General features: G+C 37.4%; 1 protein-coding gene across 2 annotated transcripts in view; it reads left to right on the forward strand.

Annotated features, from left to right (window-relative positions):
* LOC130226020 (VPS10 domain-containing receptor SorCS1) overlaps nucleotides 1-19,173 on the forward strand; it is a 360,403-nt gene that overhangs the window by 182,146 nt on the left and 159,084 nt on the right. For both annotated transcript variants that reach the window (XM_056456596.1, XM_056456595.1), the window contains exon 2: nucleotides 4,388-4,455. In XM_056456596.1, the coding sequence (XP_056312571.1) occupies nucleotides 4,388-4,455 (68 nt within the window). The remainder of the gene's footprint in view (nucleotides 1-4,387; nucleotides 4,456-19,173) is intronic.

Here is a 19,173-nt window from a genome sequence, read left to right on the forward strand (position 1 = left end):
ATTAGTAAATAATATTTTAGTAGATATTTTTCAAGGCACTTCTCTACAGCTTAAAGTGACATTTAAAGGCTTAACTAGGTTAATTAGGTTAAGTAGGCAGGTTAGGGCAATTAGGCAAGTTATTGTATAATGATGGTTTGTTCTGTAGACTATCGAAAAAATTTGCTTAAAGAGGCTAATAATTTTTACCATAAAAGGTTTTTTAAAAAATTAAAAACTGCTTTTATTCTAGCCGAAATAAAACAAATAAGAGCTTCTCCAAAATAAAAAATATATATTATCAGACGTACTGTGAAAATTCATTGCTCTGTTAAATATAATTTGGGAAATATTTAAAAAAAGAAAAAAACTCAAAGGAGGGCTCATAATTCTGACTTCAACTATCTATCTATCTATCTATCTATCTATCTATCTATCTATCTATCTATCTATCTATCTATCTATCTATCTATCTATCTATCTATCTATCTATCTATCTATCTATCTATCTATCTATCTATCTATCTATCTATCTATCTATCTATCTATCTATCTATCTATCTATCTATCTATCTATCTATCTATCTATCTATCTATCTATCTATCTATCTATCTAGCAAAAACGTATTTATTTATTTTATATTTATAATTTTACAATTATTTAGAGCCAAAAAAAACATTAAAATAGGGAATTCTGGAATTCTCGTAAATTCTTACTGTTTGTTTTTGTTTTTATAAAACATATTTATTTATTTATTTGTTTATTTATTTGTTTGTTTATTTACTTGTTTATGATGTTTTAATTATTTGAAGCCAAAAAGTAACATTTTAATAAGGAACTATTATTTTATTATTATTATTTTTTTATAAAACATATTTATTTATTTACTTTTACATTATAATTAAAAAAAAATATTTGGAGTCAAAAAGTGTGCCGATTTCTTTTCTACTTTTATTTAGTTTTCAGTTTTTTTCCTCAAGCACTCGATTTTGAGAGTTTATCCATTGCTATTGTTTCATTGTATCATTATAATACTGTAAATAGATAAGAACATTAAAACATGCATATGAAATATTAATTTGATTAACGTCCTTATAATTTGTAAAACAGCATCTATCTATTCCTAACAAAACATGAAAACAACGTTAACATTAATCAGAAAAAAGATGAAAACATGTCATCAATATGTATTCATGTTTATGTTTTTTCAATATAATTAGGTCACAAAAGTTGTTGAGATGTTTAATTTTAGTCTATTTATTTCACAAGGGACAGTGTACATTATCCGACATTACTCAAGAATGCAAATGTACCCAAATTAGCCCCAAACCTAGTTTGCATTGCTCGCCTTTTTGCCAGATGTCATATGCCTGTAACCAATAAGAATAAGAACAACAAACATTTCACCAATTGTTTGACATTAATAACATGTAATAGTTTCTTTTAAAAAATGTGCATTTTCGACATCTAAAGATACTCTCCATACATAAATATAGTTTTGATGAGTGATTTTCAAACCATTTTCATAGTTGTGTTCTTGTACTAAAACCAGCACATTTTCCCCCTACATTTCAATTTATCCTTTCCGGGTCAAATTGGATCCGCATGCATTTTAGGTGCCTGAACATGATATATTGACCCAATATGTGTTTTGATTATATAATAGAGAGGCTTTTCAAAGGGCTTATATTTATATATCATCTCCCACGCTTGTTATCGCAACAAGTTCAGAGAGAATCGATGAGCTCATAATGATCAGAAGACGTTGAGCTTCACAGGTAGCAATTCTCTCTTGGAGCATAAATAGATTGCAAGTTTATGAGTCTACTTTTTCGCTCTAGGCATGAATTTCCCCCTTTTTTTCCTCTCTCTCTTACTTTTCTCCGTCTCTAATTTTCCTGGAGGAATTTGACTGACCTAGTTAGCGGAGTCTCGTGCACCTTAAGAATCTTATAAAGGATATTTACGGCGCCGTATTTAGATTCAGCATGATATGATTAAGTAATGAGGAGATGAATTATTAGGGTGTGAAGGAGGAAGCCTGATGCATCATTTAATGGGGTTTTATGCAGAGATGAGAATTGGCGCGTTTTGAGCTTGTTTAACTGTAGCTTGATTTATCGAGCGCTTTATGTAATGGGTAATTCAATAACAGGTCCGGTTCTGATTTGTTATGGACTTTTCTGCGTAGAGTTTATTTGATGATGGCGCCTCTTATACATGAAAAATACTATTATTTCACAATCTTTTTCTTTTTTTATTTGTATTCGCTGGCATGTAATCTGTTCAGTGTATGAATCTATGAGATTTTCTTTTGAGAAGTTGACATGTTTGGGCATCCTGCACTGCATATACAGTAAATGACTTTCCACCATGCCTACCAACACTCCAATTTTTCCCAGGAGTGTCCTCTATTTCACACCCATCTCCCGCCACCCTCGCCTTTTCTCTCGGGAGACTCCCATAATTTATATATCATATATAGTTATGAAAAATCATTCTTTGTCCATGTTTGTCAAGTTGCCAGATCTTGTATGATGCTCATCACCTGACACAATTGGCAAAACATACTTATTTTTTAACCTCAATCTGGCAACATGTTACAAATCAGTTGACCCTCCCCCACATTTGTACCTCAATCTGGCAACATACGTTACAACCCAATTGCACCCCCACCTCATTCATTTTTTTAACCTCGGGCTGGCAACTTGCATTCCAACCCAACCCCCCCTCCAATTTTGTTCCTCAATCTGGCAACATACCTTACAACCTAGGCCACCCCCCATTTTCTACCTCAATCTGGCAACATGCGTTACAACCCAGTTAACCCTCATTCACGTTTGTACCTCAATCTGGCAACATGCACTACAACCCAATTTTTACCTCAATTTGACAAATTATATTACAAACCAGTCCCCCCTCACCATTTTTACCTGAATCTGGCAACATACATTACAACCCAGTTTCCCCCTCAATCTGAAAACATATGTTACAACCCAGTAGCCCACCTCCATTTTTATCTCAATCTGGCAACATACGTTACAACCAAAGTGCCCACCCCCCATTTTCTACCTCAATCTGGCAACATACAGTACTTTAGACCCAATTGCCCCCCTCTCTTTTTAACCTCAATCTTGCAACATACATTACAACCAAGTTACTCCACCCCCATTTTTACCTCAGTCTGGCAACATATGTTACAACCCAGTTGACCCTCCTCCACATTTGCACCTCAATCTGGCAACACACACTACAACCCATTCCCCCCCCCATTTTTTTTTACCTCAGTCTTGCAACATGACAACATACGATACAACCAGTTGCCCCTTCAATCTGGCAGCACATGCTACAACCCAATTGCCCCCCCCCCCTCTCCATTTTTTTTACCTCAATCTGGCAACATACACTACAACCCAATTGCCCCCCCCCCTTTTATCTCAATCTGGCAACATATGTTACAACCCAATTTCGCCTCACCCCAATTTTTTTTAACCTCAATCATGCAACATATGTTACCACCCAATATGTTACACCAAATTTTTTACCTAAATTTTGCATATTACGTAGCAACCCAGTCAATTTCTACCTAAATCTGGTAACATGACAACAAACAATATGGCAGTATATGCTATAACCCAATTGCCCAACCCCTCCCCCCAATTTTTGATCTCAATCTGGCAACATACAGTACAACCAAGTTACATCCCCCCACCCCCCGCCGTGAAAATGTTGTTGCTCTTTTAAAATCACTTGTAAAATATTAGCAAAATAAAAATAAAACAAACCACAGTATGGCTAATAAGTTTATCTTCAACTGTATATGCATTAGCAGCCCATAAATTCATTTTCAGCAGCAGTTTTCAAAAATAAAAAAATAATAAAACTGATTGGAAGACCACATTCTAGGTGCATTTTTGAAGCAGATAGTGAGCTCTTAAAGCAACTTTATACAGCCTAATAGATAAATAATGCATTCAGGATATATGATATACAGTACATATGCCTTCAGAAGGCTAATGGGGTCTACAGTTTCTCTATTTAATTGAACAAGTCTTGTGCTCAAGGTTGTGGAAGTTCAACATTGTGATTTAATTATGTGTACTGGGTTACTTTAGTCTTTTATTCCTCCAAAATTTGACCAATTCAGATTAAAAAGTAATAAACACCTCGTTAAACTTTGATTGTACGTATTGTTTTGATAATTAAATGGATTAGAGTGAATATATGGATCTGCATATATGTCTGCTTATATGCTTATATGTCTCTTCAGATGTTGCATTTCAAGACATCAGGGTTTCATCCTGAAACTGCTTAATTGTGGAAGTCATAGGACTTTTATATCGTAGCATATACCCAGTTTTACTGACTATTCCTTATTTATTTATTATTATTTTATGTTTTGTTCAGGTGATCCTCATGCTGACCAAACTGTTTGACTTCAACCTTGGAAGTGTGACGGAAAGCTCCTTATGGAGGTAAGAAACTATTTTCTTCTGTCATTTATTTTCTTCAGTCGATCTTTATGTATATTTATGTATATATCACATTCGTGTTTGTTCTCCAGCTTTCTGATAAAAGATGTGACTGTTATGATTTGATGTGGCGTCCCTGTAGTAAATCCACACACATCAGACAGAAAGTGATGCGAAATGGACTTTAAAAGTTTTCAAAATCTGTCTGCAATTGCATTTGTTTAAAAGTACAGACACATCCACTGCTGTGACTTTTAAATCAAGTCTGTGTTAATAGGCTGGTAGCTACATTAGCTGATTAATGGTGTGACAATTGTTGACTGTCTTTATACATTTTTTAGAGATTCAGCACACAGCAGCTCAATGAGTTGATGTAATGCCTATGTGCATTAGATCTGCATGGATGGAGCTGATGTTACATACTATATAGGATATGCCTGAAAACAATGGTGTAGAAACAATTAAAAATGGTTTAGTTTAGTCAGTTACAAAACACCAATGTTTTATTTTATTTAGTTTAGTTTAGTTTAGTTTAGTTTAGTTTAGTTTAGTTTGGTTTGGTTTGGTTTGGTTTGGTTTAGTTTGGTTTGGTTTGGTTTGGTTTGGTTTGGTTTGGTTTGGTTTAGTTTAGTTTAGTTTAGTTTAGTTTAGTTTAGTTTAGTTTAGTTTAGTTTAGTTTAGTTTAGTTTAGTTTAGTACCAATACAGTAAAATTGCTATATTTTGAAATGTCATTACAATTTTAAATATTTTATTAAAATAAATAAACTATATTAAAATTGAAATGTGTTATTGTAATCTGCAATAATATTTCACAATATTGCCCCATTATTTAATTTAATTTAATTTAATTAAATTTTATTTTATTTTATTTTATTTATTTTATTTTATTTTATTTTATTTTATTTTATTTTATTTTATTTTATTTTATTTTATTTTATTTTAGTTTAGTTTAGTTTAGTTTAGTTTAGTTTAGTTTAGCTTATGACCAATACAGTAAAATTGCTATATTTTGAAATGCCATTACAATTTTAAATATTTTATTAAAATAAATAAACAATATTAAAATTGAAATGTGTTATTGTAATCTGCAATAATATTTCACAATATTGCCCCATTATTTTATTTTATTTTATTTTATTTTATTTTATTTTATTTTATTTTATTTTATTTTATTTTTTCATTTTGTCTTGTTTTGTTTGTTTTTTATTTGTTGACCAATACAGTAAGAATGCTATATTTGAAATATTACAATTTGAAATATTTCATAAAAAAATAAAGAAAAAAATGTTATTGTAAACTGCAATATTTCACATTATTGTCCCATTATTTTAGTTTATTTTATCCTGTTTGCGCACTAAGTCTGTTTTTATTGGATGACCAATCCAGTAAAATTCCTATAATTTGAAATATTATTACAGTTAAAAAAATAAAGTAAAACAAATAAACAATGTTCACATTTAAATGTGTTTTTGGAAACTGCCAAAATAATTCACAATATTTCCCATTATTTTAATTCTTTCATTCGTTTTCTTTTCGGCTTAGTCCCTTTATTAATCCGGGGTCGCCACAGGGGAATGAACCGCCAACATTTCAGATATTGTTTTAAATTATTTATATGCTCATCAAGTATGTTTTTATTAAATGACCAGTACAATAAAAAGGCTACATTTTAAAATATTCTTAACATTTAAATATTTTTTTAAAATAAAAAAACATCATTTGAATTATTTTATTTTAATTTATTTAATTTATTTTATATGCTCACCAACTCTTATTTAACTCTTTTATTTAATGACCAATACAGTAAAAATGCTTTTTTTAATAACAATTTTAAATTTTGTGTTAAAGAAACAATATTCAAATTGAAGTTAGTTATTTTAAACTGCAGTTTATTTTACTTCATCTTATTTTAAGTCTGTTTTTATTTGATGACTACTACAGTAAAATGCTATTTGCAATATATAATAAATAAGTAATAAATATTAATACCATGTTAAATATATATTTAAAAAAACAAATAAACATTATTGTTATGAAGCGGACAGGAGACAGAGGTAAGGAAACGTTAGGGTGTTTATTAAATGACAACAAGGAGCACATGAAGGATAGCCAGGAGGATCAGGAATGATGTTGGGGTCTTTTCCTCCGTGGCTGGGTAACAGGAATACACGAGGATGGACAGCACACACCAGATACAGCTGACAGAGGATGACACAGACTTGGAAGGACTGGAAGACAGGACGATTCGGGAGGACCAGGAAGACTAGGAGGAATACAAAGAGAACAGGTAAGTAAATCGTTTGTTTTAGCTGAGGATGACTACGCTGAGTGGTCGCTCAGTTGTCCGCTTTCGTCGAGACGAGCCCGGACAATGAGCGACTGGAGTGCTGTGCTTTTATCTGGTGCTCGTGAATGTGATGCAGCTGTGTGCTCATTAGAAGTCAGGTGATGGTGATCTTCGTGAGTGGGGGTCGTGAGAGCCTGACCAATCCATGACAGTACCCCCCTCCCCAGGGCCCGCTCCTGAGGGCCGACACCTCCGACGCCGTGGTGGTCTCCCTCTGCCTCTAGGCGCTGGGAACTCAGGGTGGCTCTCATGAAACTCCACCATGAGACTAGGATCGAGAATATCAGCTCTGGGAACCCATGTCCTTTCTTCGGGCCGTACCCTTCCCAGTCCACCAGGTACTCCAACTGGCCACCACGACGTCGGGAACGCAAGATCTCCTTCACTGCGTAGACGGCTCCTTCTTCTAGGAGCAGTGGAGGAGGGGGTTCCTCTTCGTGGTCAGGCTCTGTGGAGGGAAGAACAGGATCGTGATAGGGTTTCAGGAGTGATACGTGGAATGTAGGGTGAATACGGTAGTGAGAGGGTAATTGTAGTTTGTAGGTGACGGGGTTAACCTGTTCCACGATGGTGAAGGGACCAACAAATCGGGGACTTAACTTGCGAGAGGGCAGTCGCATGCGTATGTCCCGGGTGGATAGCCACACCTTTTGTCCGGGTGTGTATCTGGGTTCTTCAGACCTTCTCCTATCGGCGGTTACCTTGCTTCGACGGACTGCCCTCTGCAGATGTTGATGAGCCTCGTCCCAGACTCTCTCGCTCTCCCGGAACCAGTGATCCACTGCGGGGACATCAGATGGTTCGCCATCCCAGGGAAAGAGCGGTGGTTGGAAGCCCAGGACGCACTGGAATGGCGTGAGTCCGGTGGAGGGTTGCCGCAGTGAATTTTGGGCATATTCTGCCCAGCCCAAATACTGGCTCCAGGAGTTCTGGTGACCACTGCAGAAGGTCCTCAGGAACCGTCCCACCTCCTGAATCTTCCTCTCTGTCTGCCCGTTGGTTTGGGGATGATATCCAGAAGAGAGGCTGACGGCCACACCTAGGAGCTTGAAGAAGGCTTTCCATAGACGTGAGATGAACTGTGGACCTCTGTCCGACACAATATCTTCTGGAATACCAAATGACCTGAAGACTTGATTAAAGATATTGTCGGCAGTTTCAAAGGCTGTGGGAAGACCTTTCAGAGGGATTAGTTTGACAAACTTTGAGAATCTATCTACTATGACTAGAATACAGGTATTACCTTCTGACGAAGGGAGGTCAGTGATAAAGTCCACTCCTAGGTGTGACCAGGGACGGTTCGGAATCGGCAAGGGATGGAGCTTTCCAGCGGGTAGATGACGTGGGCTCTTGGATTGGGCACAGTCCTTACAGCCCTGAACATATTGCCTCACATCCCTTGCCATGTTTGGCCACCAGAATCGTTGGGATACTAGCGAGAGAGTATTGTTGATCCCTGGATGTCCAGTGCCTAGCGAGGTATGTAAGGAGTGGATCAGATCTACCCGGTGTTCAGGTGGTATGAACTGCCGATGAGGAGGGCATCCCGGCGGAGCAGGGGCTTCCGGAGTGGCAACGACTGGAGGAGCGTTCCAGGTGATCGGACAAATGGAGATGTGTTCGGGAAGAATCTTCGTTGGGAGTTCTTCATGATCGTGATGCTCGTGTAAACGAGAGAGAGCGTCTGCTCTTAGATTCTTGGGTCCTGGACGATAGGAAATGGAGAAATCAAAACGTGAGAAGAAAAGTGACCATCTGGCTTGACGTGGACATAGTCTCTTGGCCTCTTTGATGTATTGGAGGTTTTTGTGATCTGTGATCACCTGGAACGGATGTTTGGCTCCCTCCAACCAGTGACGCCACTCCTCCAAGGCTAGCTTGATTGCTAGAAGCTCCCTGTCTCCTATGCTGTAATTCTGCTCCGCCGGGCTCAACTTCCGAGAGAAATAGGCACAGGGATGCAGTCGGGGCGGTGTATCATGATGTTGAGATAATACTGCCCCGACGCCGGTGGTGGATGCGTCCACTTCCACCACGAAAGGAAGATTTGGGTCAGGATGAGTCAGGAGTGGGGCCCTTGTGAACTCCTTCTTAAGAAGGCGGAAGGCTGCGGCTGCTTCTTTGGTCCACTCCAGTCCTTTGGGTTACCCTTGAGGAGATTAGTGAGAGGTGATGTAATCCTGCTGTAGTCCTTGATAAACCGTCTATAAAAGTTAGCAAACCCAAGAAACCTCTGGAGCTCCTTAATGGAAGTGGGTTCTGACCAGGATAGAACAGCCTCAATTTTCTTCCCATCCATACGTATACCGGTTTGGTCAATGATGTATCCCAAGAAATGAATCGACTTCTGGTGGAATGAGCATTTCTCCGCTTTGAGGTAGAGGTGATGTTCTCTCAATGTGTGTAGGACCTCCGCAACGTGTTGGCGATGTTCGGCCTCACTCCGGGCGTAAATGAGGATGTCATCTATGTACACTATTACACAGTGGTGAAGAAACTCCCGGAGGACTTCATGAATGAAGTTTTGGAATACGGAGGGGGCGTTGACCAGACCGTAAGGCATGACCTCATATTCATAGTGGCCAGTAGGGGTCACGAATGCTGTCTTCCATTGGTCCCCCTCACGTATTCTTATCAGATTATACGCGCTGCGGAGGTCCAATTTAGTGAAGACTTTAGCTTCTCGGAGCTGTTCCAAAGCGGCTGGTACCAGAGGAAGGGGATATCGGTATTTTACTGTACCGTTATTTAGGACCCTGTAGTCGATGCATGGACGCAGCCCTCCGTCCTTCTTGGCCACAAAGAAGAAGCTTGAGGCGGCTGGTGATTTTGAGTGACGTATGTACCCCTGACTCAGAGCCTCCCTTATGTAATCTTCCATTGCCTGATTCTCTGGAAGCGAGAGCGGGTAGATCCTACCTCTTGGCAACTGGGCATCTGGAACTAGGTCGATCGCGCAGTCCCATGGCCGATGCGGCGGTAGCTGGGAAGCTCTCTTGGGGCAGAAGACATCATGAAAGGAGCTGTACTCCTTAGGAATGTGGATAGACTGCTTCTCAGGAGGGCTCTCGACCGATGTTGCAAACAAAGAAATGGGGTTCCGACCTTGAAGAGGGAGATTTGGAAAACAGGCAGGTGTACATCCAGATCCCCATTTCTTTATCTCTCCTGTGCCCCAAGAGATGATGGGATCGTGCTTCACCAGCCACGGGCGCCCTAGAATGATGTCCATATTTGCACCTCCAGAACCAGAAATTGAATCCTCTCTTGATGTAACAACCCCACTTGAAGAAGGATGTCTTCGCATTGTCGATGGATACGGGTCGAAGATCGAGTGCACTGGGTTATCGGTTGTATCTGGTATATATGCGAGGACGCCTCAGTACGGAGGTGGAGTTGACGACAGAGGGATTGGGAGATGAAGTTCCCTGCTGACCCGGAGTCGATGAGGGCTGTGACAAGGAGAGAAATAGAGGCAGTAGTTATTTGTACGGTGGTAGTAAGTGGTTTACATTGTTCAATATTCGTACTGAATACACTCACTGAAGTCCGAATGGGACGAAGGGGACACTCCATACGGGTGTGTCCACTGACACCGCAGTATAGACACAGACCCCGGGTCAGCCTCCTCTGTCGTTCCGCTGATGTCAGTCTTCCAGACTCTATTATCATGGGTTCTGGTTCTGGAGAGGCTGTTGACTCAGGCGATTGGAGGAGTGCAGACGAGGGGGTGATGGTGTCCTGTTGATAGGAACGGAGACGATCGGAACATCGGAGAGAATGTTGGATGAATCTCTCCAGACCCATTGTATCATCTAATGTGGCCAGTTGGATTCGGAGAGTGGGTTCCAAGCCGAGCCGGTACGTGGTCAACAACGATCTCTCATTCCATCCACTTGCAGCTGCTAGAGTGCGAAACCGGAGAGCATATTCCTGTGTAGATAGAGTACCTTGCTTTAGATGATACAGCTGCTCTCCAGCGGCTACTTCCCCATCAGAACGTCCAAACACCTCTTTGAAATACTCCGTGAAGGTAGTGATGGAATTCATGACCGGCCCGGCTTGGTTCCAGATCGTCTCAGCCCATTTAAGTGCAGGTCCAGAGAGTAGAGATACGATGTAGGCGATCTTCGACTTATCTGTGGGATATAGAGAAGGTTGCATTTCGAATATGAGGGAACATTGTAACAGAAAACCATTGCACTCCCCCGCTCCGCCTGAGTAGGGCGCTGGTCGGGCCATGGGACTGGAAGGAAGGGCCGAAGAAGAAACTGTGGAGGCGGAAGTGCTCGGTGCTGGTGGTGCGTTGGAAAGTGGAGCTGGTGGCTGTAGAATCCGCTCCAACTGGTCCACCAGCTCTTGAAGGTGATCGGGGGTGCTCATGTTGTCGTCGTTATGGGTCCGGGCTTCTGTTATGAAGCGGACAGGAGACAGAGGTAAGGAAACGTTAGGGTGTTTATTAAATGACAACAAGGAGCACATGAAGGATAGCCAGGAGGATCAGGAATGATGTTGGGGTCTTTTCCTCCGTGGCTGGGTAACAGGAATACACGAGGATGGACAGCACACACCAGATACAGCTGACAGAGGATGACACAGACTTGGAAGGACTGGAAGACAGGACGATTCGGGAGGACCAGGAAGACTAGGAGGAATACAAAGAGAACAGGTAAGTAAATCGTTTGTTTTAGCTGAGGATGACTACGCTGAGTGGTCGCTCAGTTGTCCGCTTTCGTCGAGACGAGCCCGGACAATGAGCGACTGGAGTGCTGTGCTTTTATCTGGTGCTCGTGAATGTGATGCAGCTGTGTGCTCATTAGAAGTCAGGTGATGGTGATCTTCGTGAGTGGGGGTCGTGAGAGCCTGACCAATCCATGACAATTATTCAAATTGAATTATTATTTTAAACTACAATAATATTTTACAATATTTCCCCATTATTTATTTTATTTTATTTTATTTTAAATAGTGTGTGCTCACCCAGTATGTTTTTATTTGATTATCACAACAGTAATAGACATTCTATTTTTAAAAATATTATTACATTTTTAAATAAACATTTTAACTGTAAATTAGAAATTTGTTATTTTAAACCGCAAATAATATTTCAGAATATCCCCCTAATATTAGTCAGCAAAAGAGACTTCTTTATTATATTATTTTTCACTCTGCACTTCACCCAAAAATTACAATTCAGTGAAACCCACTATCCTGTCAGTCCAAGCGCCATATTAATAAATCACAATGACTCCATTTTCAAATTCCATTTTTGACAAAACCATTTTCCTTAACTGCCACCAATCTGCGAGTCCTCTGTCATCCAACAAATGTTAAATCTGGCCTGGGATCAGCGGATCTGGCAAAGTCCAGCAGCAGCAGATTGAGGTTGAGATGCTCAGCAGACTGAAAGAGATGGAGCTTCCACCGGAAACACAGTGTCCAAACACCCTGCCTTATAACAGCAGCAGAACACACAAAAAATAGGCCTGCATTTACACTGCAGATCTTGATGGTCAATTCCGATTTTGTGACTTTATCAGATTTTTTTGATGACCTGCTTACATATTCTTTTAAAAGTGACTCGTATCCGATCATCTGCATTTACACACAGCAAAGGCGCAAAAAAAGAGCGGGCGCTGACTAACAGCTGATAATTAGAGTGCTCTTTTCTCTATTCCTGTATGTAATCTGTTTGCAGCTTTTGGCAAGCTGTTTTACTATAGTTAATGACAGAAAGGTTCTCATTTGTCCATCTTCCTTTGATATATAGGTTTTTTTAAAACCTTTAGGCATCTTAATGTAATGTCTATGGCGTGATTTATGTGTGATGTAAGCACTAGTTTTATATTAGTTTCTATTGGTTACGTGGCGGACATTGCGCTCTCTCGCTCTCGATAATATGCTTAAATACCTGTGCTATATGACAATATAAAAGCTGTTTAAGTCATCGTGTATGAGATTTAAGGTTTGGGACTCTGCTGAAGTCTGTTCTGAAAAGAAAGTGTCAGACTTGACATCATTCGCTACGGTTTTTAATGACGCGCGACTCGCCTTGACAGGTGAAAATCCCATCTACCTGTTTACACTGCAGACACGAGGGCACAGATCCAATTCATAAAGGATAAGTTTCCACATATGAACAAGGCCTGAATCTGATTTGAGTAAATCGGAATCCATGTGATTTGTTCCTGCTTACACGTACATTGGCCATATCCGATCTGTGCCAAATCGGAATTGAGTCACTTGAATAGTGCAGTGTAAATGCCTAGGAGATGTTACGCAATGTTCAGCAACTTACAGACAGTTATAGGTTCCATAGATTTTTACGTATGCAGGGATGTAGCGGATATTTAAAAGTGGGGTGACTGCTGTATGAGATCATACGTTCATATAATTATTAATCACCTGTTTCTAAATCGTCTGTCTCTAAAAGTGAGGGGGACGTATCCCCCCGTCCCCCCCAGTAGCTATTCCCCTGTACGCATGTTTCAATGATGCTAACATTCGGCACAAATCTATACATTTCTCCTTTCTGGCGATTTTTCTATGGAGAATTTCTATAGAAGCACAGCCAAGGCGTGTCTCCTGATTGGTTAGTAACGCTTTATCTTATTGCACAACAATTATACAAGCTTATTGGTTAAAAAACAAGAAATCAATCAGCATGTGACTTGACGGACTGTGCAACATAGTAATATTTTTTTCTAATGGTGTGACATCACCATCACCACCGGTTTTCCTGCAGATTTGGGCTACCTTTGATGTGTGTCCATGGGTTGTTTTTGTATTCCATGGGTTTCTCCCTAATGGTGTAAATATTTGCTTCTCTTTTTTGGGAATGCCATATTGTATGTTTAGGGACTGGGCTTGTATTGGGGTTTACATTGATGGGACATTGGGCTAGTTTTGATTGGTTATAGGGCTACTTTAGTTGTGAAAACCTGGCAACCCTCGATGTCACATGAAAACTCAGTGTTTAACTGTTGACTCGGCAGTCCAGTAATGAAGTGAGTGACCCTGCATACAATCTGCTGCTAACCAAAGGCTGATTAATCATATGCCAGAATCTGCTTTACTTACCAACTCAATTATTTTACATCTACTGCAAATCATAATTGGATTTTGAGATGATATCTCTCTTTGGTGTGTGTATGTGTGTACATGTGTATGCGTGTGTGGTCTTCAGGGATGACTGTCTTGTGTGTACATGTGTGCTCATTTTTTTCGTGACGTTTAAGGGCACAGATTTGTATATGAACGTAAGTGCAACTGGAGAAAGTGACTGGTAAGGACATTGCACCATGTCCCCATTTAAAAAAAAAAAAAAAGATTTATAAATTAAACAAAACGTTTTTATGTTCCTCTGTGTCGAGTTTCTTCTCGGGTGTTTTGTTTTTTCTGAACGCTACTTTGGTGTACAAGTAGCTAAAACTCATTCATTCAGAGGCGGGAACCGGCGGACATGCAACAAATTTAATCATAAGGTAAACACAAAACAGCACTTTCCATCTGGAGCGCCTCAGCAACACTTTTTATTGCAAACCGACCAATTACAAAGCTTGCGCTACGTGTTGTTGCGACGTGTAGTTACATTTTTTGAGAGGTGTGCATCAGCATCTGCGTCAGCCACAGCGAGGGCTATACGGCCACATAAACGCTGCGCTGGACCATACTTGTGCGCTTGACGCAGAAGTATAAATCAGCCCTAAGAGATCCATATCTTATAGCGAAATTGAAAATCATCTTTCATCTGTTACGTTTATTTAATAAATTAAATATGCACCGACCTTTCAAATCAGTAAGACATAAAGTGATGTAAAGGTTAGCGCACATATTTATTAAACGTCAATTTTTTAAGTGTAAATGTTCATTTTTTACACATTAGTTACTCTTGATGCTTTTTTTAGTACATATACATTGCACTGTAATAAACATTAATATGATATAACACATTATAATATAACAAAAAATAATAATATTATATAATAAAATACACTATAATATTATATAATATAATATAACATAATATAATATAACATAATATAATATAATATAATATAATATAATATAATATAATATAATATAATATAATATAATATAATATAATATAATATAATATAATATAATATATTAATAAAATAATATAATATAATATAATATAATATAATATAATATATTAATAAAAATAATATAATATAATATAATATAATATAATATAATATAATATAATATAATATAATATATTAATAAAAATAATATAATATAATATAATATAATATAATATAATATAATATAATATAATATAATATAATATAATGCAATACATATTATATTATATTATATTATATTATATTATATTATATTATATTATATTATATTATATTATATTATATTATATATATTATATTATTGCAATGTAATATAATGCAATATAATATAATAATAAAAATAATATAATATAATGCAGTACATATATTATATTATATTATATTATATTATATTATATTATATTATATTATATTATATTATATTATGTTATATTATATTATATTATATTATATTATATTATATTATATTATATTCCTGCAGTTTCTTCTGCATGATACAGGTTTGTATTTTACTGTACAGTGTCTAATGTATAAATACAGTGCAGTACAGTATAAGTGCAGTATAGCGACTCACAAAAAATATCCTTTTAATTGATGGTAGTATAATAACCAAGGCCATTAAACAGACCAGGTGCGTCTCATAGTTTTCCCTCAAGATATTTGCATATTTCAAGACAATTATTTCCCCCTCACCAGTGTCCATAAATCCAGGAGTGCTTTAATGAATGTAGTCAAATGCCCTCCGTGCCAGATAATTAAACTTTCATGGGAAGATATAAAGTACCAACACTTCCTGTAGATACTGTAAGCAATTTTGGAGTACCGTAGTACTGTCATATCATAAAGCACTAAGCACATGATCAACAAAGAATGTGATGTTTCTGGATCCAAAAGAGGCTTTGTGTGATCACAAAATGTTATTATAGAAAAAAATAGCAGGTTTTAGCAGACTTAAACATTTGTAACACCAAAATGGACCCTCCAAAAAGAGCTCTTGGTAAGAAGTTAATTTGTGACATTGTTAGCTTTGAACAGAACATTTTTGTGATTGCTGCTGTTATTGAGGTGCTAGTTATTAAATGTAATTTTGAGTCTGAAAGAGGGCTTGATTAATGCACATGGACACACTTTTTACAGCCTTGTGTACTTACGCTTCGGTAGTTTCCGACTGTTCCAGTGAGTGAAAAAAGAGGAAAAAACAACATTATTAACTTCTCGTTTTGTCACTGAACAAAATTTCTGTAGAAATAAAAAAGGGGTTTTGTACAGAAAAAAATGATTTAAATCAGTGTTTCTCAACCACGTTCTTGGAAGACCACCAACTCTGCACATTTCCAGGTCTCCTTCACCAAACACACCTGATTCAGATCATCAGCTCATTAGCTGAGACTGAAAGATCTGTAATGGGTGTGACAGACAAGGGAGACATTCAAAAAGTGCAGTGTTGGTGATCTTCCAGGAACATGGTTGAGAAACACTGCTTTAAATGATAACAACTAAACAGTTTTTAATTTGTATGATTTTTTTAAATATAAAAAACAAGAAAAAATATATGTATTGTTTTTCTTTTTTTTTCTTATATTTATTTATATATATTTATTTTTTTATTATATATATTTAAAAATATATATTTAAAGTTGTATAATAATATATATGTAACAAATATACTTTTAAAGTTTTATATTTGTATTTATTTAGATAAAAATGGAATAAAAAACTGAAAAAAGAAACATTTTATTTAAAATAAATACTATGAATTAATAATCAATTAATTAGCAATAATCAACAAAATAATAGTAATAAGTTATAATAATTTTTTTTCTATAGGCTCCAGGGGGGAAAAGTGTGTGTGGTTTTCTGTTCCGATGGCTGAATAACACAACTTAGGCTCATTGTGAATAAGTACCCAGGTCAACATTTCTGGGGACAGCGAAATACGTAACCTTAGTTACATCTGCTCTCAGTTTTTGTTTTTGCAAATCTGCCAGAGGCCGCTGTGTATGCTTTTTGATGATCACAATTTCCTCTCGCATGTTCTTTTACGATTGAGAATTGAGTTCTCTAGAGGGCGCAATATACACTCAATTTTTTTTATGCACTATTAGTCATGGCATCATATGTTTTTAGCTCATTGTAACTTATTAAACTAAGTTAATCATGTTCTAACTTAATCTTAGTTTTAAGTCAGTATAACTAAAGTCCCCTTAAGGCAAGTCATTTCACTCTGCGGCCATCTTTGAAATGCCTCTCGGGCAGTATGCTTAGGCATTCTGCTTGAATGGGAAAACATCAAATTCTCAAACTTCTTGCCAAGCTTACAATTACATTTCATTTTATGAATAACCAACAAAATTAAACAACAACTGTCTATTTAGTTTCATTTCTAATTGTTTGTACCACAAAAAAATCTGCAGAAACCCACGTCTGGTCTGAGCCCCTTCCCCGGAGAATTGTCATCCTATAGCGATCGCTGATTGGCTCCTGTACTAGAAGGTGGGCTTTATTTGCCATATAGCGATCGCTAATTGGCTTCTGTACTAGAAGGCGGAGCTTCATTCGCCATATTGACAGTTACACTTTTCCCCATTCAAAAGTATACGAGTGACATGTCTTGTGTATTCTATAGTCTTTGGTTTAACTTGATATAAGTTCAACGGACATATAAAGTTAATATTGTTAATACATAAAGTTAATATTGTAGCTCTGGCTACATAATTTGCACTCTCCAAAAACATATATGGAGGTACATTTTCACAATGAGCCTGTGTTGGTTAATTAACTGATTTTTTTTTTTTTTACAGTGCTAACTGTATTAAACTAACTTAATGTGTTTAGATAAAATTTTTAATGCAGCTAAAGACATTGAAATGAATTCTGGGTTCAAAACAAAATCACAATAAGCTAAATTTTTGATGGAATTTGATACAGAAATGTGTAGGCGCTTACATCAATTACTCTGATAAAGTGTGTGTATTTTTTGGACTGCTTAACTGTGCTTTTTAAAAATCTGTTTGAGGCTTTTAGGCAACATGTGGAGAGTTGACGGTCTCAGTGAAGTGGTCGTGTTGTGAAATCATAATCATAATGTTCATCACAATGAAAACTCTGAGCTTCTAATGGTCGAGTTAAGCGCTGTACGATGCCCTCGGCAATAAATACTCATCTCCACTTGAAACATCCAGTTGTTCCCTGCGTGAATCATGCCCGTTTATCCAGGACCACTTCTAGACATTTGAAGGCCGTAAACCTCCTCTCATCTCCTCCACCTTCACATTAAACTAAATAAATAAAAAAAGACTTTTAACAAATGTTGTTTTTTTTTTATACAGAGTCTCTTATCAGTACTTGTGTGCATGTAGTTAAATGTGCATATTAATTGAGCTTAAGGTCTTGCCCGCTCTAAACAGTAAAAGGGGGGTAAAATGAGATTCTCACCCATCCTGCTAAAGAAATATACATAGTCAATATCTATTGCAATGAATGAATCAGCACTATAACAAATCAAAAACTGAAACTGAAAAAACTATCTATTTATCTATCTATCTATCTATCTATCTATCTATCTATCTATCTATCTATCTATCTATCTATCTATCTATCTATCTATCTATCTATCTGTCTATCTGTCTGTCTGTCTGTCTGTCTGTCTGTCTGTCTGTCTGTCTGTCTGTCTGTCTATCTGTCTACCTACCTACCTACCTACCTACCTACCTACCTGTCTCTGTCTGTCTGTCCCTCCATCCATGCATCCATCCATTCATCCATCCATCCGTTGTTTTGTTCTATCTGATATTCCATCCATCCATCCATCCATCCATCCGTCCATCCATCCATCCATCCATCCATCCATCCATTCTTTTGTTCTACCTGATATTCCATTCATCCATCCATCCATCCATTCATCCATTCATCCATTCTTTTTTTCTACCTGACATTTTATCCATTCTTTTGTTCTACCATTCATCTATCCAGCCAACTTTTTGTTCTACCTAACATTCCGTTCATCCATCCATCCATCCATCCATCCATCCATCCATCCATCCATCCAAACAAACAAACAAAAATCCAAACATCCATCCAAACAAACATCCAAACATCCATCCAAATATCCATCCATCCATCCATCCATCTATCCATCCTGACATTCCATCCATCCGTCCGTCCGTCCATCCATCCATCCATCCATCCATCCATCCATCCATTCAGCTATCCATTCATCCATCTATTCTTTTGTTCTACCTGACATTCCATTCATCCATTCTTT

Source organism: Danio aesculapii, chromosome 1 (genome assembly GCF_903798145.1).
Source record: "Danio aesculapii chromosome 1, fDanAes4.1, whole genome shotgun sequence".
Taxonomy (NCBI): domain Eukaryota; kingdom Metazoa; phylum Chordata; class Actinopteri; order Cypriniformes; family Danionidae; genus Danio; species Danio aesculapii.